Source organism: Eremomyces bilateralis (genome assembly GCF_010015585.1).
Source record: "Eremomyces bilateralis CBS 781.70 unplaced genomic scaffold P152scaffold_6, whole genome shotgun sequence".
NCBI lineage: Eukaryota > Fungi > Ascomycota > Dothideomycetes > Eremomycetales > Eremomycetaceae > Eremomyces > Eremomyces bilateralis.
This window is the reverse complement of record NW_022985072.1, coordinates 51,419-72,520: the sequence shown is the minus strand read 5'-3', so window position 1 is coordinate 72,520 and position 21,102 is coordinate 51,419. Positions and strand designations below refer to the sequence as shown.

Here is a 21,102-nt window from a genome sequence, read left to right as displayed (position 1 = left end):
ATAGGCGGCAAAGAGTGCCCAAAAGTGGTGGTACAGGGAGTGCAAAATGGGTGGTAGGGGTCGCCCAAAATGGGTGGTCGGGTGCCCAAGACGGGTGGGTGGGGGTTGCCCAAAATGGGTTTTGGGGGTTGCCCCAAATGGGTGATAGGGTGCCCGCGCCATAGGGACGTCGTCAAAATAAGTCACGTGCTATATGACCGTTCCTAAATGGACCAATCAGATTGCAGGAATTCAAATTCACGTGCGAAGGGTGTAGGTTGAGCCTTTGGGGGGGTGTAGGTCGATCTTTTCCCCAAAGTAAATACCGGAAGTGAACAAGCCAGTGTAGCAATGACAATCCCAACTTGGACGACTTAGCGGTTAGTTGGACAATTCAACTGGACGCGACTTGCGGACGGAGAAAATGATCTTTTAGAATTGTCTAATACAGCGAATCGTATCCATGAAATCCTTCAATCAAATGCAGCCTCCAATCTCTATATCCGGGGCTCTGGAGTGTACAATGTTGACGCCTTGCTCAAAGTATCAATCGCTTCCTTCTCAATACGCTTCAGAAGGTCCACGCAAGTGGGAATATCATGGATCAACCCGATAACCTGGCCGGCAGTCCAAACCTAAAAGATTCATTAGCCTTATCCAAAGTTACAAGCAGAGTAATTTTACTTACGCCATAGTCCTTGTCACCATTGAGGAACACCTGGCGACCTCTCTGTCCGCTCATATACGGCGCAACCTCCTCGAATTGGCCTGTGGTGCTCTCCTTCTCAATCTTGATCGCCTGCTTCGCAACCTTGTTTGCGAAGAGTCGGCTGGTATTCCGCCACCTCCTGAGCAGCAACTCAGTATCGGTCTCCTCGGCGTCGACGATTGCCTGCTTGATGTTGTGGTGAATGGGGGCCTCGAGGGTGGCCATGAAGCGGGTGCCCATGTTGATGCCATCAGCACCCAGGGTCAGGGCAGCCGCGAGACCCTGACCGTCCGCGAACCCGCCGGAGGCGATGAACGGGATGTTGATGACCTGCCTTGCCTTGGACAACAAGATGAAATTGGTGATATCGGTCTCGCCGACGTGGCCCGCGCACTCGAAGCCATCGATGCTCAGGAAATCCACACCGAGCTTCACCGCCGACTGGGCGTGTCGGATCGTCGTGCATTTATGGAGAATGATGATGTTGGCCTCCTTCAGCTGCTTGATGATCGGCCCTGGGGAGTTACCGGCCGTCTCGACGATCTTAATGCCTTCCTCGATGATGACGCGGGCGTATGCGGGGTAGTCCGGAGGCACCATGGCGGGGAGGAGAGTCAGGTTGACGCCGAATGGGTTCTTGGTCATGGTTCTGCAGCGGCGGATCTCCTTGCGGAGGTCTTCGGGAGTGGGTTGGGTGAGGGCGGTGATCTAGGGAGAGGACATGTTAGGAGACCGATTCATGTCGGGTATAAAGATACGGATTTGGAGCATTGGATCCAAGAAGTTGAATTCGACGGGAATCGAGGGAAATCGAGGCAGGAGGGACATACAAGTCCGAGACCGCCAGCGTTGCTGACGGCGGAGGCCATTTCAGCGTAGCCAACCCATTGCATACCACCCTGAACCACAGGGACTGCTCATTGTCAGTCGATATGCCATGAAGGTCGGATTACACATCCAACGTACTCTTGATCCCCAGCTTTCGGGTAAGCGCAGTATTAAACGGCATCTTGTCGGGGTATCTACAACGGAACGAGGGTCTAGGATACGGGACGGTGTACTGGAAGGGTAAGGCGACGCTATGGAAATCTGAAGGAGTGCAAATCGCTGTCAACAAATACTATTTAAACAAACCGCAGTCTAGACTGAGAACTCGGCAACCTCATGGCCGGACATCCGAAACGAACGAGGGCGGCTTTGGCTGTCGGGGAGGCAACGTCTCTCGCCTGTAGCTCACGCGGTAAACTTGGGAATGGCGTTGCGTTCAGTGGGGTTTCTACCGAGTCAGGCCGAGGCTCTGCAAGCATTCAGGTGATGCATCCACATGGTTGAAGAGTAATCGAGTCCTTCAAGCGAGTTAGAATACGATCTACGACCGCCCAATCACGGCGTGTATAGCAAAACGTTCAATATGCATAATTATTCCAGGGTGAATTCCGACTGGACGGAGGAATTGCGGCTTGATTGTGCAATTGCGGGAGGTATCAAAAGCGGCCATTTGAACACAAGGGCCATAGATGTAAGATTTCAAATATTCACAGGATATAAAACGAGTATCTACATCTATTTACTCGGCCCTGGCTCCATCATAATCCAAGTCCCGTTACCATCCCACGTCCCGGCCTTTGTATAATCTCCCCTACTCCTCTTGCCCGTCAAATACGCAAACCTAAAATACTCCGGCCATCCTTCCTCATGTCTCTCCCAAGCGAATTCCCTCGTGTCCTTCTTCCCATCATCAACCCTGTTGAAGCGCTCCACATCATTGACTAACACACTGACACCATCGTATCCCTCCTCAATGGGAGGCGCCGCCCATGCGAAGGTGATATTCGCCGGGATGGCGAGATCCAAGTTCAGATTGATTTTCGGGAACTCCGGGAGCAGGACGGGAAGCAAAGATCCAAGCTGTGCGCCGCCGCGCAGTTCGTCCGGGGTCTGCAGAATGGAGTCAAAGCCCCATCGCGCAATGCCATTGATGAACAGGCCAATGAGTAGACCTTGGTAAATCAGGCTTGGACGCGTTTGCAGGGCCGTGCCAGGAAGGAGGAGAAGCGCCAGGATATAGTGGTGGATGCGCAGGCTCATCTTCGGGATCGCCACCATGATCAATATTCCTAGGACAAAGACGGCGTAGAGTTTCAGGTATCGTGGCATGCGGCCCTCCACGCGGAAACACCATGCTTGGCCGAGAGCGATAGCAAGGAGGGATAGGACGATGATGACCAGCGCCGGGATTGCTCCTGGTTGTTGCTTGAGATCGTGCGGAGTTAGCCGGGAGATAGGAATACGGTCAAATGTATAGTTGTTAAATGCGCCGACCCAGCAGGCGCCAAGCCAGAGGACCGTCTTCTCGAATTGTGCGGTCAGCCCGGTTAGCTGAAACTTAATTGGGTATCGGAACATGACATAGGCGATAAACATCGACGGGAGGAAGCGGCCAAGGGTGAGACTGATGACCGTATAGTAATCCGTGAGACTAGGTGGATCAGACGCGAGGGCGACATGCATGAAGACACTAACGAAGATGGAGTAAAAGAAGACAGCTGGGTCAGTGGTGAAGAGGGAGATAAGGATAGTAAACGTGAGGGAAACGGAAAATAATGGCCACCGAAGGTCGGGACACTGCGCCGCCGTGCCGTCAACGAAGGAGTACGAGAGAGGGAAGTAGGAGTCAAATCCAATACTTTCGATACCGTTCGCCTTGGTGCTGGGAAATTCGTTTTGCTCGCCGATCAATGCGATTACTCCGCACCCGCCACTACGCTTGGTTGAGAAGCCAGCGTGTATCGCAGCGGGGCATATGAACGAGTCGCCACGGTAGAGATTGGATTGAACGCCCTTATCTAACTCTTTCGGCCCACCGATGACCAGTGGTCGATAATTGACTATTTGGCCACCAACAGCGTATGGTTCAAGCACTTCTGCCTTCTCGCAGCTGGCTGGACAGCGGAAGGCAAATGTAGCGTTGTCGAACGGACTGCAATCGCGACCATTTACACCGCATTCATTGCCCGGACCGTCCCTACAACCATGTCAGATATGTCCTGCGATCAAACCTCCAGGAGCCTTACCAGTGTCGTGCATGACAGGTAACCCGCGTAGGAGACCCGTAGCCCGGAATATCCTCCGCAAAGGCGGACTTGTGGAGGACCACCACAAATAATATGAACCATACGACATATGTCGCAATAAGCAGCGTGATCTTATCCTTCTTTTTTGGGCAATATCTATCCAACAATCGAATCGGTGCCACTTGGATCATCGGAAAGAAAGGACGTATTTGATAAGGCCGAGGAGGGTCTGGGCCGACCACCCACCCTCCCAATGCTTCCCAAGCCCTCGTTACCCTCGTGGGGACATATTTCTCTAAGAATTGGAATTTTTTCATCATCTTCGAAGACTCGAAGTATTCATTCCGTCTCCGCCGGAAGGAGAAGCTTTCATTCAGCGTGAAGGCGTTCTCCGAGGATGGTTCGGAAATATCGTCGCGGAATTGCGGGCTAGGTGGCTCTTCGGGGTCGAGGAGGGGTACAGAGGAGGACATGCTAATCACCAGGATGGCCTGGAGACACTCTCTTTATGAAGCAGAATGGCGATGCTGCAAGCGCGGTGTCGTCGATCGGCTGAAGAACCAAAGTCACAGTGACCTGAAGTCCCATCCATGGCACCGACCTGGAGGCTGGAGTGCGTATGCATTTGGTCCCACTGTTCCATCATCTGGATCGGCGCTAGGACCGAAGCAGCATCGGTTTTAGTTAAGCTGGAGCATTGGATTTTGGATTTTGGAGGGACCCGAGCGCTGACATGATGGTCGCTATTATTACCGTAGTACTATTACTGGGTGGCAACCCCTGGCCCCTGGGATGAGTGGGAGATCATTAGTCCTGGAACACAATCACATAATCACGCTGAGGGATAACGACATTAGAAGATTAGGAAGTATTAAAAGGCTGCTGGCCGCCATGATCTGAGAGTTTCGTGAAATGGAAGAATTCCGTTCGGGACTCCTAAGTCTCAACGACCAATTTTGACCACACCCGAACCGCATTCAGACCTGGAACACCTGATGACTGATGTGTGCCGTGCGGTGTACGGGTACCGACTAAAGGATAATAGTACTACGAAGTACGGAGTAACGGAGTACTGATCATACTGTATGCCTAGGGCGCATTATTAGCACTCTGTTCGCCATTAGCTCTATCTGCCCTGGATATGGCGATGCCAAGATGGGGCGGTCTCTGGAGTTTGGAGTGCCGAATCGGACCCGCCAGGGTCTGGACTCTAGCGCTGGTGGTGCTGTGCAGCAAGAGGTGGAAACGCTCAAAGGTTTAACGGCCCAACAGTGCTGGCGGCCGAGATCAGCGATGAGCGAGGTGCCATTGGTATTGGCCGTGTTGATAACAGAAGTTCCATGATATCTGCTTATCAATCTACCAGTAACCCTTTCTTGCGGCCATCTTCTGGTTGAATTGAGGCCTTTCTCTTGATCATTTGAATACCTCAAGGTTTGAATGCTCGTTTCATCTCAAGCAAGCCTTTTTCTCCCTCTAACTGACAGCGAACCATGGCATCAATGTCGGAGACTATGCCTCTCCCGGAACCAAAGGACCTTACCCACCACCTCTCTAGAACCACCAAGAACCGCAAGTCGTCAAACATCAAGAAGTTCTACAAATTCTTCGAGATCCCTGGAATTGGCCAGCTTGCAGGCGGACTCCCGAATCCGTCTTATTTCCCTTACGATACATTTGAGGCAACAGTAGCTCATGCGAACCGATGGCAACCGATGGACGGAACGGCGGCTGAGGATATAAACCCACAAAAGACGACTGTGAAAGCGTCAAGGAGCTCGTCTGACGAACCGTCGATACTGCCGGCATCTCGCCTCCTCGTGCCGAGAACTGACGACGCAGACGTCAGCCGGAAGATCGACTTGACGACTGCACTTCAATATGGTACCGCAGAAGGATATCCGGCTCTACATTCGTTCATTCGGGAGTTCACACGAGAGCATCTGCATTCGCACATTCCGTACGCAGGAGGGCCGGAAGTGATCCTAACATGTGGATCCACGGACGGTTTCTCAAAAGCGATTCAATGTTTCAATAACGAATGGGATGGGGCCCATGATCCGATTGAGGAGAAGGAAGGGTTATTGGTGGAAGAATATGCATATATGAATGCGATTCAGACGGCAGAACCGAGGGGGATGAATGTCGTGCCGGTGGCGATTGACAATGAGGGGATGGTGGCAGAGGGGAAAGGAGGGCTGAGAGAGGTGTTGGAGAATTGGGATTTGAAGAAGGGGAAAATGCCGCATTTGATGTATACGGTCACGTAAGTTTTTGGCACAAGAATGAGTCTTTAAGTTGGTCGTACAGGTGGCTCACAGCATGCAGTATCGGCCAGAATCCCACCAGCGGAACCCTCGGTGTTCCGCGTCGAAAGCAACTCTACGCCCTCTGCCAGCAATACGACATCATTATCATTGAAGACGAGCCCTACTGGTATCTTCAATATCCATCTTCTTACCCTCCAGACCCCGCCTTTTCCCGACATGATGCACGGATCAGCGATTCACGGCCGCCTTTCCTCCGCTCTCTTGTCCCCTCCTACCTCACCATCGACACTGACGGCCGCGTCGTCCGGCTCGATACGTTTTCCAAAACCGTTGCCCCCGGATGCCGTCTCGGATGGATCACCGCGCAACCCGCTCTCGTCGAGCGGATCCTCAGAATCACCGAAACCTCGACGCAGCAGCCCAGCGGCTTTGTGCAGAGCATGATCGCCGAGCTAATCATGGGGCCATCCCAAGCATCCTCCGCGTCCGGCCCTCGAACCACCGACCACAAGCCTCATTCAACGGGCTGGTTTTCTCGCGCCCAGGCGCAAGACTCGGGCGAGGAAAAGCAAGCCGTCGGCTGGCAGTTCGACGGCTGGATCCGCTGGCTGGAAGGCCTACGCGGCGAATATGAGCGCCGGATGTCCGAAATGTGCGACGTTCTCTCCTCGGGCCGACATGTCCTCAAGCACGGGCGGCGCCTCTCTCTTGAAACCTCCATCGGCACCGAGGACTGGGCCGTCGTAGAGAAAGTCGCTACATTTAACTTCATGCGGCCGCTTGGTGGCATGTTCATCTGGTTGCGGTTCGCGTTCGAGACGCACCCGTTATTTACCAACCGAGGGCGGGAGGGAAAGTTCACCGGGGAAAAGCTGAGTAAGGCATTGTGGGTGTATTGGATGCAAGACCCGTTCAAGGTCCTGTTGAGCCCCGGCCAGATATTCGCGGCGAGCGAGGAGGTGTTGGTGGAGGATGCGTGGAAATGCTATCGGGTGTGTTTCGCGGCAATTGAAAAGGAAGAGGTGAAGAAAATTAGCGAGAGGCTGGTGAAAGGGGTGCACAAATTTTGGAGGATCAAAGATCCGAAGGAGGTGGAAGGTCTTCTGAAAGAGGTGGACATGGCGGATGTGGGGGAGCTGGGGGGCATGATGAGTTTGATGGGGATGTGCTAGGTGAGTGGACCTAAGACGGACGAAATTGATGGCACGACGCACTTGACGTACGCCCCCCGACATTCATAAACCGGGAAGATATACAGGCTTATCTGACTAGAAGGTACAATCGGCAGATATGAGGTCTTGCCTCTACTCTAGCAAGGTAAGGTCCAATATGGGGAGCAGCTTTGGTTTTTCTCAACCCTGGGGGGGTATACTTTAAGTTCATTGGTTTCGTCCAGTGGAATTGATATGGCCCAGAGAGAGGAGAGTATAGTTACGATAGAGTTATGGATTTCAATGTACTTGACGATACTAATGGAATAGAATTCACCTTCGACAAAGGCGCAACGATTCTAGATATCGCTGTCGAGCTCTTGACTTGTAAATGGCTTCAGCATGGCATTTGGTCTAGTCGTCACTTGAATCCCTCTGTTTGTACCTTATCTGTACCCATGTCGTCCCTACTTCAGGGGAGCCAAACCGTGCCACAAATCTCACCAGAGATGGATCATTCTGGAGCGAGCTTGCGCAAGCGGTTTAATCGCTAGACAGCTCCGCCTTCAGGAAGGCAAGCATGAATCTCCTGTGTCCGAAAGAGAATAGATCTGATACCAAGCAACGGTAGACATGTCTTCCATTCCTGCATTCTAATACCGTAGTCTTCCTAGATGTCCAGAACACATCCATACAGATCATAGGCACAGCACGGACGTACCGAGGCTCCACATTAAGATTTGTTGAATCAAGAATCGCTTGATTTTGGCAAGGGATAATTAGGAGAGATAGGTGCCATCAGCAATATAGAGGGGACCCCATCACTGGGGGACAAAGATCTAGGATTTTGGGTGAGGATAGAGCGGTTTATATAGACACGTCTGACACAGGGGCTATCAAGTAAGATGAGAAGGGTAGTATGTAATTACTAATTAGGTCCTAACTTAATTATTGAAATACCTAAAAATAGCATAGATTTTCTTGCGACAAGATTGCACCCTCAAGTGTGTCGTATTACTCCCGCTTCATATCTGGATTCGTCGAACTCCGCATCCTTTCAAAGTTTTCACTAATTCAAGAACTATATCATACAAAAAGGCTTAAGGAATTGTGGCACATCTGCTAGTAGCATCCCGCACCCTTTCAATTGCTTGAAAGAAGCGAATCGAGAACCATGTCTACAACCAATGAATATGCGCCGTTTAACCTCACGAAGTCGATCAGGCAGTCACCCCCACTCGACTTTTCCATCCCGTACTCCGAATCATGGCTTTCGGGAAAACATATCCTAATTACCGGAGGAGCATCCGGGTTCGGCGAAGGGTTCGCACGCCGATGGGCTGCAGCCGGCGCGAGTATTGTTGTGGGAGATATCAATGAAAAGCTTGGAACGTCTACTGTTGCTTCGATCCGGTTAGAAACTAAGAACGAGAATGTGTGGTTCGTCAAGTGCGATGTCTGTGACTGGGATGCTCAAGTTCAGATGTTCAAGGAAGCCGTTCGCTTGAGCCCTCACAAAGGGATAGATGTGGTGGTCGCGAATGCTGGAATTGCAGGAACCGATCCAATGCAAATGCCAGTTGTGCGCAATGGCGAAGTTCAAAAACCGAACTTAAAGATCCTGGAGGTCGACCTCATTGGCGTCATGTACACCTCGCACCTTGCTTTTCACTACCTCCCAAACAACCCTGGCAGCCTCGATTGCAGTGTGAATGCCAATCCCGAGAATGCAAGCTTCAAACGAGATCGATTACTTCTCCTGACTGGAAGCGTGGCATCCCTAGGGCCTATCGCCAATCAGCCTCAGTACGGGACGGCAAAACATGGAGTGCTTGGACTCTTCAGGTGCCTACGAGGCAGCTCTTTCGTACAAGGCGTGAGAGTAAACCTACTTTGCCCTTACTTCATTGAAACTCCCATCGTTCCAGCGGAAGCCCGTCTACTCATGGCTGGTGCAGCATATGGAAAGGTGGAAGACGTTGTCGAAGCGGCCACGAGACTGACTGCGGACTCGAGAATCCTTGGTCGCTCTGTGGTGATCGGCCCGAAGGTCCGGGTCAAGCAAGAAGATTCTGGGGATTGGAAATTTGTCGGTTTCGGGCCTGGAGAAGGCGGTGAAGAGAAGGCAATCTGGGAGGCATACGCTGAGGACTGGGAAGACTCCGAGGTATTCACGAGACGCATGGTAGTCCTACTCAACATAGTTCAAAAGGCTAGGGGATGGCTTGGCGCGTTGTCTGATATTGTCAAGGTCTTTGCTGGCAGGTAGGACAATCAGCTATCGCCACTGGCAGCATTTCCTAGCCATTTGAATTTCTCCCGTCGAATCAACGAAGGCTTGATTCCCGTGTCCAAGAACGGTTTATCCTGTTGAAGGTGCTTGGCTGCCATTGTTCAGAGTTCAGGGTGCGCGAAGCGGTTCTGCAGCCAACCAAAGTTGGGAACATCAACCAAGTCCAGCATCTATATTTATTTGCTTCTTAAACAGAGGGACGAACAAAATTTGACGGATCTCAAGGAGGCACATTTCTTATGCTGGGAGAACCCGGCCATTGTACTGGGTTGTTACGGTATCCCGTTGCGAGGGATACAATCAAGCATTTTCGACTTGCTCGACAACAAGTTTCTTCTTACTGTCTTCCCCGGAAGACACACCGTTCACTTCCAGGTCTGCCATTGCCTTTGCATATTCCTCTTCCTCTTCAGCGGTCGCTCCGTAATAATGCACTGCCACCTGTTCTCCGAATGCCTGGTTGATGTCTTCAAGTGACCGCTGCTTGGTTTCGGGGAAGAAGAAGTACACGTTGAGGAAATGCAATGCTGTTGGAATGATCAAGATGAGATAAAACTTCCACGTGATCTCATCCAACGCGATCGGTCCGGCTACCAGCAGAATGATCGAACTGGTGTACATCCCGACCATACCAAGAGCCACTCCTTGGGATCGGATGTGGGTTGGGAATATCTCAGCGAGATAGACGAATTGGCTCGCATCGAGGAAAGTAGACCAAAAGAAGATACTGTCGAGCATCGGTTAGCGTTTCTGGGCTTCTAGTTCTGGCAAGGGGTTGCACTACGTACAAGAGGAATATGAAGAACACAGCGGCTTTCTGACCCGCAGTGTTGTCAGTTCCAAGGAACTGCGCTTGCAACGCGGCTTCGAAACTGTTGGTCACAACAAGTCCAGCCAGCCCGGTTAGCAAGAAGAACCGCCGTCCAATCTTGTCTACGAAGAAGGCAGTAAACACATTGCCTGGGAAAGATGCAGTTACCCATAGTGCTGCAAGCTATGGTTGTATGGGTCAGTACAATTCGTCGACAAGCATCTCCGGGGCCTATACGTACAAGAAGCGGCATATAATCCTCCATACCGAGCGAGCTATACAGCAGCACACCTATTCAGGACCGTTAATTGCGGTGTCGCGATTTGCGAAATCCTCGGACCTCTTACCATAATTCGCAACGATAAGAACCCCGGTGAATTGGTTTCCGAACATGAGTGTGAAGCCAACATATGCTCTCTTTCGGTTGGGAGCAGTTGCGAAAACTTCGAACCTCCCGGTCTTTGCTTTGATCTGGCGATCCAACTCGAGCTGCTTCTTCATCTGGAAGAATTCCCTCTTCACCTGACTGTCGTCGGTGCTCTCCTTGGTATGATGTAATCGCTTGATTATCTCGTATGCCTCATCCGGCCGGTCGTTCTGCAAAAGCCAACGAGGCGAAAATGGGAGCCATGGGGAGAGGCACAGCAACAGGGCGGCTGGGACTGCTTGGAAGGCAAGAGGGAATCTCCAGGGGAACGAAGAGGTCGAACCGGATGCGCTGATGAAGTAAACGCCAAACCCGATCCAGGCAGACGTCATGTATCCAACGGCGAAAAGGACTCCATGCAACGATACCATGAACCCACGGGATTCCGGAGTGGAAACTTCGGCTTGGTACATGGGGATTGCCTGCGACGGTTAGCCAAAGACGGCTCTTGGTGTTGCGTTGGACCGCCTTACCGTGACGAGCATGCCGATTCCCCAACCAGCGATGACTCTTGCGACCAGGAACATTGCAACGTTGACACTTCCGGCACATAACCCAGCACCAATAATCAGGACGATAGCACCCATCTGGATGCTTCTCAACCTCCCGAATTTATCTGCGGACCAGCTGGTGAAAGCGGCTCCTAGGGCACTGCCTGCGGAGTTCAAGCCATTCATGGCTCCAATCAAGTTCGCGGTATGACTATATCCAGGTTCTCCTTGGGGTGTCAAGTCCAAGTCCGTATAGAACATGGGCTGTCCTATAGTGGCGGATATGACTGCCATGCCATACGAACAGGCCATGGACCCGAGGGCCACGGTGATGACCACCATCAAATTGAACGCATTTGGGATGAGCCGCCCCATTTTGGGCTACGATTACCTCTCAGGCAGGATGATAGTGGAAAAGTTCTCAACCGGAGACTAAGATCAGGGTGGGTTTTGAAGCTGTAACCGAATATCGATGTATAGTCGGCAATAGCATTTATCTTGGAGAGGCATATGGTATATAGGAAGCATGTCCATGTCTACCCAATTGGGGATACGATGGCAGTTCTCGGCTATGTAGAAACGTGGTGCTGATCATGATAATCAGCATTCGTCTACCCCTGATGGGACTGCAGGAGAACTTCTGCAGCAAAAGATCGTCGACAGATCGTCGACCACCCTCATTCCTCCATCATTATACTTCTGTGATCTTCCAAGCAGTTGGACCAAATGTTGGATGGAAATCCGGAGGGGACGACTATCCATTTATCAATCCAATCCCCAAACTCCATCGCCTACTGAATCCATCCAGATCTGTTCGACAAGGGGCCTGCTCCTCCCTTCCAAGTCTAGTCCTTACAGTATAGGCGCTATAGGTTAAGGGTCACTAGTGACATTGCGTAAGTATGTGACGGCTTTCCCGAAATGCGGGGGATAGGTTGCGGGGTCGGCTACAATAAACCGGGCCGAGTCATGACTCATGTCGTACGGATCGTTCTTTCGTCTCTCCGAATCATCGTGCAGTATAAACGATTTGGACGGTCTGGACTCTGGAGTAATCCTATCAACGAGAGCCCAGAATTGAATATTCAGTGCAAGCGTCTTGGCCTGCCTCGTATAAACCAAGACGGTAAACCAGCTTTACAGTGTTCGACGTTCTTCCTCGGTCTCTTCCAGTGCCTGCTGAATGACGTCATACATCGCCAATGATACCCTCCAGATTCGACCTGATAGCCCACAGTTGTGCTTAGAGCCAAAGAAATTGGTGAATAGAGTCCTTCTTAGGATTACCTTCAAGTCTTTCAATCGCATTCAAAGTACCATTTCCGTCTTCTCTGTACATGTAACTTATTTCAGCATTTAAGTCTTTCGTTCAATGACCTCATTTCTTCCCAGTGATCCAGAGCATTGGGGGTGTATCGAACGATGGTAGTTTGACGTCACAAGCCGTAGAATATGTACGTAGATGTCGATAGGTTTGGGAAGCTGCACACAGCTGCATACAAATACCCTGAAATTTGCGATATCGAGACTATTCAACCATCGTTAACAAAGGCGCATTCTCCAGTGCATCCCCTATACTTGTCGCATATCTATTGAGATACTGAAAGATGGCTTCCGCACCAGGAGAGCAGTTCGAACCGCGACAAACAACCATGTCGGATGACTATACTCCTGATCCTTTATTGTCGCTCCCTCTGGACGCCGAGAGACAAGCAGTGGTCGACGACATCATTGATCTCTACAGCTGCGATCCAACTGTGGAAAAAGTGAAGCGATACACGTACTAGGGCGCCACGAACTGTCACCGAACCTAGTGACTAACTCATCTATAGTCCGGATTGCGTCTATGATGACCAATTCGTGTATGCGAACGATCGGTACAAGGTGGCCGGCTATTGGTTTGCCCTTCCAAAGCTCTTCAAAGAGAGCAAGAATGTTGAGTCTCAAATCATCGCAAGCGGGAAGGATTTCATTCAGTTCAAGAACATGCAGGTTAGTCAGCTAATGTTCATGGTTGGGCGCGGACGATACTTACTTGGGTATCATTGCCAGACCCGGACCTTTCGACTCATCCCGAAAAAAATAACAACCACTAGCTTGGTGACGTTGAGCCTAGATCCAAGCACTGTCAACTCTGATTTCATTCAGGTGAAATGTATGGCTAGAGCACTCTCAGCCTAAAGACCGCTTCTGACTGATGTTCAACAGACCACAAAGATCAGTCGAACGCCGAGGACTTCTCCCACGAAGTAAGCAAAGCAAGCTTGTGGACAATTTCCAATTCACTAATACATGTACAGGGTGTTGTCTTTAAATTCAAACAATGGCAAGCAGGTGAGCTCGCATGCATTCTCGCCTTTCAAGTTCCATATTGATTCGCAGCAGACCATATCAGTGATTGGCTCTCACGTGAGACCTTGCCCGAGATGAAAGAGTTTGAGGCAGATAGAACGGCCGCGAAGGAAGATGTCCACAAGCACGGCAGTGGGAAGTATGCGCCGACGAAAGACGTCAAGTCTGCAAGCACACTGTAGTGTCAGTGCGCTACGAGAGGGGATTTAGCATACGTAGGTAGCCAGGGAATCGAACCGAATGCAAGGCTCCAGTTTCGGTTGTGCTAGTATCACCGAGGGACTATTGCTCAGTGAACAGGCACAAGAAAATAATCAATGACAATGTAGACTAGGGAAAGAATAAACTCGTCGGGCGAGAAGGAATTTACGACATGCACTCCCAACGAAGGCCTCGTTGTACCAGACTCCCGCCTTGGTTGAATCTCGCAGAACAGCGTAGGAAACAATTTAATTTGATGTATTTGATGTATTTGGACTTGCCATAACACACAAGCCCATTCAATGCTCTCTCAGAACTCCGCCTTGGTATCGTATTGCATGATAATCAATTGCCATTGATGTCCATCTTCTGTGACGGCATGGGTGGTGCAGCCTCTTCCTCGTCATCCTCCGGAATATACTCCGGATGGCTAGGACCAGTTAGTTCCAGTTGAGGTGCTTATGTTATATATATGAACTACTAGACTTACCCAAGAAGGTTCTTCACATCCTTCATCTCATAATGCCTCCTTCTCATCTCCTCAAACTGCCTGTGTTTCTCTCGTTCCTCGGCAGTCATATCCGCACTCTCCTCGCCATGTCTTCCCTCATCATCTTCCATCATCTCCGTATCGACGATGACTCTCTTCTCACCTTCCGGTGTGTGGGCCTCCATCGGATAGTCTTCCGGCTCTCCAAGATCCAACTGCGGAATATCCTCTTCCTTCTTCCGCGCCCCGGCTTTCGCTTTGGCCTTGTCCAACTCATCAACCATCAATTCATCGGCGTTCAGCGCGGAAATCTCCTCATCATCCTCGGCCGGGTCGTACTGTTTCGCATACGGCGTCTTGGGTTCGGTGATTTTCATGGTGCTGCCTCGCTCCTGCTCCGTCAGGTACAGATTGGCCTCGTCCCATTTGAGCCTCGGGCTATTTTCATCGGCATTTTCGCCCATGACGCTGCCTGACTGGCGGCGTGATGGAGGGCCTCTGGCACCAGATGATGATGTCCGGCGAGGACCGGCGTTCTGAAGCGTGTTCTGAAATACCATTTCCTTGTCTGACATCTCTCGTGCGCCTAGCTCGGGACGCTCGACTGGCGCGGTCGCGGGCGAGGGCTCGTTTGGTGTTGGTAACCCAAACGAGGATGTCTTCTTGAGGATACCTAGATGCAGCATGTGAGCATTCAAAATCCTCTCCAGCGAGCATATATGTAAGGTATTCGGCGCATACCTTTGGGGCGATCACCATGGCTCGCATGGTGAGACGGCGGTGAGTGTAGTGTCATGATGGTCGCTGGCGATAAAATTTCTGGGACCGGTGAAGAGGACACAGGTATATATTGATGGACAAGTGCCCGCAAGACCGTACAAGATGGTGAAGCTGGGACAATACAGGTCTGGTGACGACAGGTGATATTGGAACAAGTTCAATCAAATCCAATGGTCTCACACCCAACCACGAAATGCGATGATCGCTACCTCATTGGCAAGAGGAGGTTGTAGGGAAAAAGGAAGTGCGTAGGACGATGTGCATCAAGAAGGGATGGTTGCGAGTGTTTGTTGAAGGGAAATGGACGGAGGGGGGGAGTTGCGATAGGTTAAGAAAGATTGCATGTGGGGCGACAAATGTTGGAGGGGTGATGATGTGCATCTGGGGCAACTCTGGTAGAATCTACCAAAACACCCAGTCCCCGCCAATAAAGATGGTGTATTATTCGGTATTTCCCTCCAGCAACTCCCTGCAGAAGGTACTGCCTAGGGACAAGAAATTGAAATTCGATACCATTTTTCTGGTAGATTGACAATAGTCCTCAAGTATCCGGAGACGATTACCTTCAGCGAACTGATCTAAGTCCCGATACTGCCAGGCCAGAAATGACGTAGTTTCCTGAACTTCCCATGCGCCTGGCCGCCTGCTGTATTGCGGATGACCTGTTACCTTCATTTAGTTGCCTTATCCTCCCAGGACTGTTGAGCTTCGGTTTGTTTTCGAGTTGAAGTATAGGGCAAGATCTTTGGTACCCTCGAGTGCTGGTAGGCTGATGTCAATTCGGAGGCGATATTCCATATATAGAATAATGGCGATGGGTTGATTCATGTAGTGACCAGTAATTAATATCCTGAAGCCGACTCGAAATTTATTCCTATGCCCGACACCATAGACGCGGACTGAATCGGTTAAATTTTTCAATGCTCCATATCTTAGGTAACTTAATGTTTCCAATAATCTTTAGCTACCGTAGCCGTGCGGAACTTGAGCATGCTGGAGCATGAAGTTTGAACCGTGATGAAGTTGTCCCCGCACTTAAAGTGGTGAGCGCAGCGCAGTATCCATACAACCACAGCAGAAATAGCAACCACATCCATCACTGGCCGCAACTTCTCTTCCTACCACAACCACCAAATCTTATTCCAACCTCTCCACGCGAACACCATTAGGTGCTCACTAGCTCCTATCCAAATCCTCGGAACTCAAAATAGTTGACCGAGTCTTAGTCAACTTCATCTGCCGTCTAAAACGATACGGCCACAAGCAATTGGTACAGTCCTTGAGGCTTTCCAATCAACCATGGTCAAACCACTCACCTTCAAAGGCGACAAGAAGACGTCCAGCAAGAAGCGCAAACGGGATGATGCCGAATCAAGCCGGACCAAAGGCCCCAATGAGCAGAGTGTTTCCAAGGAGGAGTCAAATGTCGGGGACGATACATGGGTCGCAGTCGACAGCCCATCCGATATTTCCGGGCCTGTCATCTTCATCCTACCTACATCCCCACCAAGTCTCCTCTCCTCGGATGCGGCCGGATCTATATTCAACCTAAAAGCGGAGAACATCATTGAGGGCAACCCTAAAACCGTCGAGCCGGACGATGTGCGACAAGTGTGGATAGCCTCAAGAGTCGCTGGTCGAGAAGAGTTCAGTTTCAAGTCAAGTCATGGGAAGTACCTCTCTAGCGACAAGTACGGATTACTATCAGCAATGCGCGAAGCGGTTGGGCTAGAGGAGGGATGGGCCGTCCAAGATGCCGACACACCTTCGAGATATGTTCTCAGAACCGGCCGTAGCACTTTTCTGGCAGCAAGAGACGATATCAAGGGCAAGACGGAGATCAGAGCGGATGGTGCTGAGAAAGACGACCATCAATCAGCCATCATTGTGAGGATGCAAGCGAGATTTAAGCCGAGATTACAGGTTGCAAAAACAGAGAAAGCTTACGAGAAGATCAGCTGGAGAGAACTGGAGGAGCTGGTAGGGCGTAAGTTGAACGATGATGAGGTCCGGACGCTGAAGAAGGCCCGTCGGCATGGTGGGTTCCATGAGGCTTTGTTGGATGTCAAAGTTCGTGGGAAGCATGATAAGTTTGCATAGAAAGCACTACTCTATATTTAACTTCAATGTAACGTAGTAGATGGAATCATGAGCCATTCCAATAAACGCTATTTGTTCAACCCTTTTGATGTATCCAGATTACAGCAAAGGATGGAGCATTTGCAGACTTTTGAAATTAAAAAAAATACATTAAGCATTGATTAGGACGAGAAGCCGCCTTCCTAATGGCTGAAAGCGAACTTTAGGTCTATCAATTTCGTCTCCTATGTTAAGGCTTCTGCCATGATACATGTATGGATGTTATTGCAGGATGATCTAATACGGAAAGCACCGCAGAATGTACTACCCACAACTCCACCAAAAATACTCATATCAAATCGAAACCAACTTGAGAATGCCCCTAGAGGAAAGATAAAAACTGCTTGGCCAAAAAGAAAAGCCAAAAAGATAAACCCACGACGGGATTCGAACCCGTAACCTTGAGATTAAGAGTCTCACGCGCTGACCAATTGTGCCACGCAGGCTGTGCTTTATTATTGATAAAATTGCAAGGTTTTCATATATATAATACACTAGCAAATTGACCCCGCATGTCTTGTGGCTGGCCCAGCATAGAAATGGATTTGTGGCCTCATCGCCTTATATATTTGTTTCTGCCTTGCGATCATAAATTTCTTCAACATCTGAGTTGAGGACTCCACATCCTAAATATTGAGAGAGAAATGTGTTCAAGATGGGCCCATCAGATACGAGATCCTGGAAGGTGCTGTCACCGCCTTTATCAGAATGGTTGTTGGAAGCTGTTTCCAGTTCGTTCAGTCGCATGACGCCTGTCCAAGCCAGTACCATTCCACTTTTCATGGGCAATAAAGATGTGGTTGTCGAGGCAGTCACCGGAAGCGGCAAGACGCTGGCTTTCTTAATACCAGTAATCGAGAAACTCCTAAGACTGGATGAAGCCGTCAAAAAGCATCATGTGGGAGCTATAATTGTCTCTCCGACGCGGTAAGTTCAATCCGAGTTGATATATCGAACCCTCCTGACCGTTTCCGCAGAGAACTCGCTTCGCAAATACACGCTGTCCTTACCTCCTTGATTGCTTTTCATCCGCCGTCAGCTGCCCTCCTGAACCAAGAAGATGAAGAGGAAGCTCCTGGAGAAAGTGGCTCAGAGGAGAAGGTTCAGCACGTATTCTCTTCGTCCGTTCCTAAAATCGTCCCCCAGCTTGTTCTGGGGGGCACATCCACACCGACTCAAGACCTGAACGACTTCCTTCGCCTATCTCCAAATGTACTCATTGGTACCCCTGGACGGCTGGTGACTCTCCTCTCATCGCCCCGTGTCCATGCCCCCCAGTCTTCATTTGAAGTTCTCGTTTTGGATGAAGCAGACCGATTACTGGATCTCGGATTTAAAGAAGACCTGCAGAAAATCCTGAGAATGCTACCAAAACAGCGACGCACGGGCTTATTTAGTGCCAGTGTCAGCGATGCTGTTTCATCCCTCATTCGCGTTGGCCTAAGGAATCCTGTCAAGGTTACTGTCCGAGTCAAATCCACGCGCGGTGTAGAGGCCCGGACACCGGCATCCCTACAACTGACTTACCACATCGCTCCTCCTGATCGGAAGCTTGTGGCATTAGCGAAACTCCTCTCCTCGATATCCCCCATTCCTCAGAAAACTATAATCTATGTTTCGACATGCGCTGCCGTCGACTACTTCTCATCGATTTTGCCAACTATTTTCGATCTTGTTTCCACTCGAATGCACGCAATTTCGCCGGGTCTCGTCAGTCTTCACGGCAAAATGACACCCAAGGTGCGGACGAGAAATTTTATGCGATTCCTCAACGCCATGGAACCGACAGTGCTCATTACCACCGATGTCGCAGCTCGAGGGCTTGATATTCCTACCGTGGATCTGGTGGTGCAACTTGACGCCCCTACTACTAGCTCATCGTTCATGCATCGTGCAGGCCGTGCCGGGCGAGCAGGACGGTCAGGAGCCTCAGTAATATTTCTTTCCCCTGGACGAGAAGAAGACTACATCTCTTTCTTGACTGTCAGGGGCACTCCCGTCGTCAAATTACAAGACTCTCCAGTAGAGGGCGTTGAAGATGGAACGCTGGATGTCTCAGATGAAGAGAAGTGGGAAATGATTCGAGCAGTGAGGGACCAGGCATACCAAGACAGAGCCGTATACGAAAAAGCTCAGAAAGCATTTGTGAGCTGGGTTCGGGCGTATGCCGAGCATGATGCCAAGAGCATTTTCCGCATTAAAGATGTCGACTGGAAGGAACTCGCTGAAGGCTGGGCATTGCTACGGTTACCCAGGATGCCAGAAGCGAAGGCCTGGGAGGGAGATAAAAACTTGGGCCTGACCATTGATTGGAAAGAATATGCGTTCCAAGACAAAGTGAGAGAGAAGCGGCGGAGAGAAGAGATGGAATTGGGGGTGGAGAAACCGAATCCAAAGGCCAAAAAGTTCCGGGATTCGAAAAAAGAACCGAATTCATGGAGCAAGGAGAAGGAGAAGAAACAGGTCAAAGAAGAGCGGAGGGAGAAGAAGCAAGATAAGCGCGAAAAGGAGAGAATAGCAAATATGACGGAGGATGAGCGAAGAAAGCAGACAGAGTTAGAAGGGATGATAAAGAAGATTCGGACACAGCCTGATGAGGAGACTTGGGAGGGTTTTGACGGTTGATGTCCACACATTTGAGATACCCCAAACTTGTTGCATAGCCAATAGAAGTTCAATTTCATTTAACCGCTAAAGGCACCATTTCTTTCCGTTCAGCGTCCCATCTGGAAGCCAGAACTGATCCAACATTATATTTGTAGTAGTTTTCCGTTCCTCCTCGTACCATTGCCTTTCGAAACGTGATATTGATTCTCCCATTCCCAATACTCTCTGCTTTCCGCTTTGGAACGCTATGCAACCAGTTTGATTGCGTCTTGCTTCGCATCAAAAGCATGTCTCCAGACATTAACGAAAACTTTAGCGGATTTGCATTCACTGCCGTCGCTACCGCATCTCCCGGAGCGATAGGTTTATGCTTCATCAAGAAACCCCTAGCGACACCCAATGAGAAAGATGCAATGGCAGGATTCTGCCCAAGGAAACGTTCGTTGTCTGAATGATATGAGATGCTATCGCTTCCACTGGCATAGTAATTGACAAGGCAGAGGTTATATGTCTCGTCTGTTGAACCTTCGGTCAATTCCTGTAGTTTGTCAAGACACGCTGGGTTCGGACGTGGCTTGCACTTGTATCTGTCCGCTGAAATCGGCTGCTTCGTGACTGAATCGATCAAGCTGCCTTCGGACGAGAACATGGATGTTGCATCTACGCCGAAAACAGTCGTAAAACGTGGTGTGTTGATTGTGGTCTCCACTGGTCCGCGCTTGATGTTGTATATGACCCGGTAAAAGAACAAATTGTTTCTGTGAAAGTTAAATAGTTCATTAGATGCCTCGCGGTTAATGTAAGGTTGATAGTAAACCAAGCTTATATCGGGGTGGTCATTGATCACTCTCCCTTCTGACGCTGACGAGAATGAAAGTGCTTCAGACAGTAACGGAGGGACGCGAGGATTGGGGTGAGGGTATGTGGCATGATTTGAGACATCTTCCAGCGAAACCTCTAGGTTTGGCTTGAAGCCTTTGGACTTGAAGAAGCCGTCAAGTGTGCGCTTTCTTGCTATGTAGGGCTGTGACAGCCGTGTATGGCCTTTTCCGAATTCGAATAGAGACACCGGAAGCAATAAATGGATTGAAAGCTCGGTAAAAGGACTGACGAGTCAGAAACCCTCAGTGGTTGGACTCGTGACGTCAGGTCAGGGTGAAGGAGTAGACAATACGAAGGTTGAAAGCACACCTTAAAGAGAGCACTAGATGTTTTGGATGAAGAAACAATATGAAACCTACATATGCGCACAAAATAGAGATATGGTGTCTATGCAGTGCATCCAAAGTGGCGATCACTGGAGACGCGTCGGTTGGTGGCGCGTCCAA

At 50.2% G+C, this 21,102-nt stretch overlaps 10 protein-coding genes and 1 non-coding gene across 11 annotated transcripts; 5 read left to right on the top strand and 6 right to left on the bottom strand.

Moving 5' to 3' along the window:
* Window positions 1-392: 392 nt before the first annotated feature.
* Window positions 393-1,972, bottom strand: P152DRAFT_456978 (2-nitropropane dioxygenase). The gene is made up of 4 exons (XM_033679131.1): window positions 1,655-1,972; window positions 1,519-1,601; window positions 668-1,396; window positions 393-614 (listed from the first exon to the last, which is right to left on the bottom strand). The coding sequence occupies exons 1-4, from the start codon at window positions 1,695-1,697 to the stop codon at window positions 477-479; spliced, it is 993 nt and encodes a 330-aa protein (XP_033535226.1). The 5' UTR covers window positions 1,698-1,972; the 3' UTR covers window positions 393-476.
* A 279-nt stretch (window positions 1,973-2,251) lies between these two features.
* Window positions 2,252-4,079, bottom strand: P152DRAFT_394321 (LCCL domain-containing protein; the record flags this gene model as incomplete). Its single annotated transcript, XM_033676252.1, has 2 exons — window positions 2,252-3,713; window positions 3,763-4,079. The coding sequence occupies 2 exons, from the start codon at window positions 4,077-4,079 to the stop codon at window positions 2,252-2,254; spliced, it is 1,779 nt and encodes a 592-aa protein (XP_033535225.1).
* A 926-nt stretch (window positions 4,080-5,005) lies between these two features.
* On the top strand, window positions 5,006-7,527 carry P152DRAFT_513014 (aromatic amino acid aminotransferas-like protein). The gene is made up of 2 exons (XM_033682780.1): window positions 5,006-6,028; window positions 6,091-7,527. Exons 1-2 carry the CDS (start codon window positions 5,256-5,258, stop codon window positions 7,202-7,204), a joined length of 1,887 nt encoding a protein of 628 aa, XP_033535224.1. The 5' UTR covers window positions 5,006-5,255; the 3' UTR covers window positions 7,205-7,527.
* Window positions 7,528-8,182: 655 nt separating this feature from the next.
* On the top strand, window positions 8,183-9,614 carry P152DRAFT_286055 (NAD(P)-binding protein). Its single transcript, XM_033674966.1, has one exon. It carries the CDS (start codon window positions 8,358-8,360, stop codon window positions 9,450-9,452), a length of 1,095 nt encoding a protein of 364 aa, XP_033535223.1. The 5' UTR covers window positions 8,183-8,357; the 3' UTR covers window positions 9,453-9,614.
* A 162-nt stretch (window positions 9,615-9,776) lies between these two features.
* P152DRAFT_394018 (general substrate transporter) lies at window positions 9,777-11,580 on the bottom strand (the record flags this gene model as incomplete). Its single annotated transcript, XM_033676230.1, has 5 exons — window positions 9,777-10,203; window positions 10,265-10,470; window positions 10,529-10,578; window positions 10,635-11,136; window positions 11,188-11,580. 5 exons carry the CDS (start codon window positions 11,578-11,580, stop codon window positions 9,777-9,779), a joined length of 1,578 nt encoding a protein of 525 aa, XP_033535222.1.
* A 1,132-nt stretch (window positions 11,581-12,712) lies between these two features.
* On the top strand, window positions 12,713-13,834 carry P152DRAFT_506491 (uncharacterized protein). The gene is made up of 6 exons (XM_033682483.1): window positions 12,713-12,985; window positions 13,038-13,197; window positions 13,258-13,360; window positions 13,414-13,454; window positions 13,506-13,539; window positions 13,591-13,834. Exons 1-6 carry the CDS (start codon window positions 12,813-12,815, stop codon window positions 13,737-13,739), a joined length of 660 nt encoding a protein of 219 aa, XP_033535221.1. The 5' UTR covers window positions 12,713-12,812; the 3' UTR covers window positions 13,740-13,834.
* A 7-nt stretch (window positions 13,835-13,841) lies between these two features.
* On the bottom strand, window positions 13,842-15,109 carry P152DRAFT_286038 (uncharacterized protein). The gene has a single exon (XM_033674965.1). The coding sequence runs from the start codon at window positions 14,932-14,934 to the stop codon at window positions 14,245-14,247; it is 690 nt and encodes a 229-aa protein (XP_033535220.1). The 5' UTR covers window positions 14,935-15,109; the 3' UTR covers window positions 13,842-14,244.
* Window positions 15,110-16,167: 1,058 nt separating this feature from the next.
* On the top strand, window positions 16,168-17,254 carry P152DRAFT_456971 (uncharacterized protein). Its single transcript, XM_033679130.1, has one exon. It carries the CDS (start codon window positions 16,328-16,330, stop codon window positions 17,126-17,128), a length of 801 nt encoding a protein of 266 aa, XP_033535219.1. The 5' UTR covers window positions 16,168-16,327; the 3' UTR covers window positions 17,129-17,254.
* A 285-nt stretch (window positions 17,255-17,539) lies between these two features.
* On the bottom strand, window positions 17,540-17,613 carry P152DRAFT_t26. The gene has a single exon. It is a non-coding gene; the product is annotated as a tRNA-Lys (tRNA).
* Window positions 17,614-17,781: 168 nt separating this feature from the next.
* On the top strand, window positions 17,782-19,859 carry P152DRAFT_480836 (DEAD-domain-containing protein). Its single transcript, XM_033681779.1, has 2 exons — window positions 17,782-18,094; window positions 18,145-19,859. Exons 1-2 carry the CDS (start codon window positions 17,823-17,825, stop codon window positions 19,790-19,792), a joined length of 1,920 nt encoding a protein of 639 aa, XP_033535218.1. The 5' UTR covers window positions 17,782-17,822; the 3' UTR covers window positions 19,793-19,859.
* Window positions 19,757-20,801, bottom strand: P152DRAFT_500969 (uncharacterized protein; the record flags this gene model as incomplete). The annotated part of the gene is made up of 1 exon (XM_033682313.1): window positions 19,757-20,801. A coding segment is annotated over one exon (954 nt), but the record flags the coding sequence as incomplete, so codon positions are not given.
* Window positions 20,802-21,102: the final 301 nt, after the last annotated feature.

Bases quoted from the DNA above. Each gene is read 5' to 3' on its own strand.
- P152DRAFT_480836 (XM_033681779.1), top strand. From the start codon at position 17,823: ATGGGCCCATCAGATACGAGATCCTGGAAGGTGCTGTCACCGCCTTTA. The intron at 18,095-18,144 runs GTAAGTTCAATC...CCGTTTCCGCAG, and splicing joins ATAATTGTCTCTCCGACGCG to AGAACTCGCTTCGCAAATAC.
- P152DRAFT_286038 (XM_033674965.1), bottom strand. From the start codon at position 14,934: ATGCTGCATCTAGGTATCCTCAAGAAGACATCCTCGTTTGGGTTACCA.
- P152DRAFT_456971 (XM_033679130.1), top strand. From the start codon at position 16,328: ATGGTCAAACCACTCACCTTCAAAGGCGACAAGAAGACGTCCAGCAAG.
- P152DRAFT_513014 (XM_033682780.1), top strand. From the start codon at position 5,256: ATGGCATCAATGTCGGAGACTATGCCTCTCCCGGAACCAAAGGACCTT. The intron at 6,029-6,090 runs GTAAGTTTTTGG...CACAGCATGCAG, and splicing joins CATTTGATGTATACGGTCAC to TATCGGCCAGAATCCCACCA.
- P152DRAFT_456978 (XM_033679131.1), bottom strand. From the start codon at position 1,697: ATGCCGTTTAATACTGCGCTTACCCGAAAGCTGGGGATCAAGA. The intron at 1,602-1,654 runs GTACGTTGGATG...GACAATGAGCAG, and splicing joins CCGAAAGCTGGGGATCAAGA to TCCCTGTGGTTCAGGGTGGT. The intron at 615-667 runs GTAAGTAAAATT...TGAATCTTTTAG, and splicing joins ATGGTGACAAGGACTATGGC to GTTTGGACTGCCGGCCAGGT.
- P152DRAFT_506491 (XM_033682483.1), top strand. From the start codon at position 12,813: ATGGCTTCCGCACCAGGAGAGCAGTTCGAACCGCGACAAACAACCATG. The intron at 13,198-13,257 runs GTTAGTCAGCTA...TATCATTGCCAG, and splicing joins TTCAGTTCAAGAACATGCAG to ACCCGGACCTTTCGACTCAT. The intron at 13,455-13,505 runs GTAAGCAAAGCA...ATACATGTACAG, and splicing joins CCGAGGACTTCTCCCACGAA to GGTGTTGTCTTTAAATTCAA.
- P152DRAFT_286055 (XM_033674966.1), top strand. From the start codon at position 8,358: ATGTCTACAACCAATGAATATGCGCCGTTTAACCTCACGAAGTCGATC.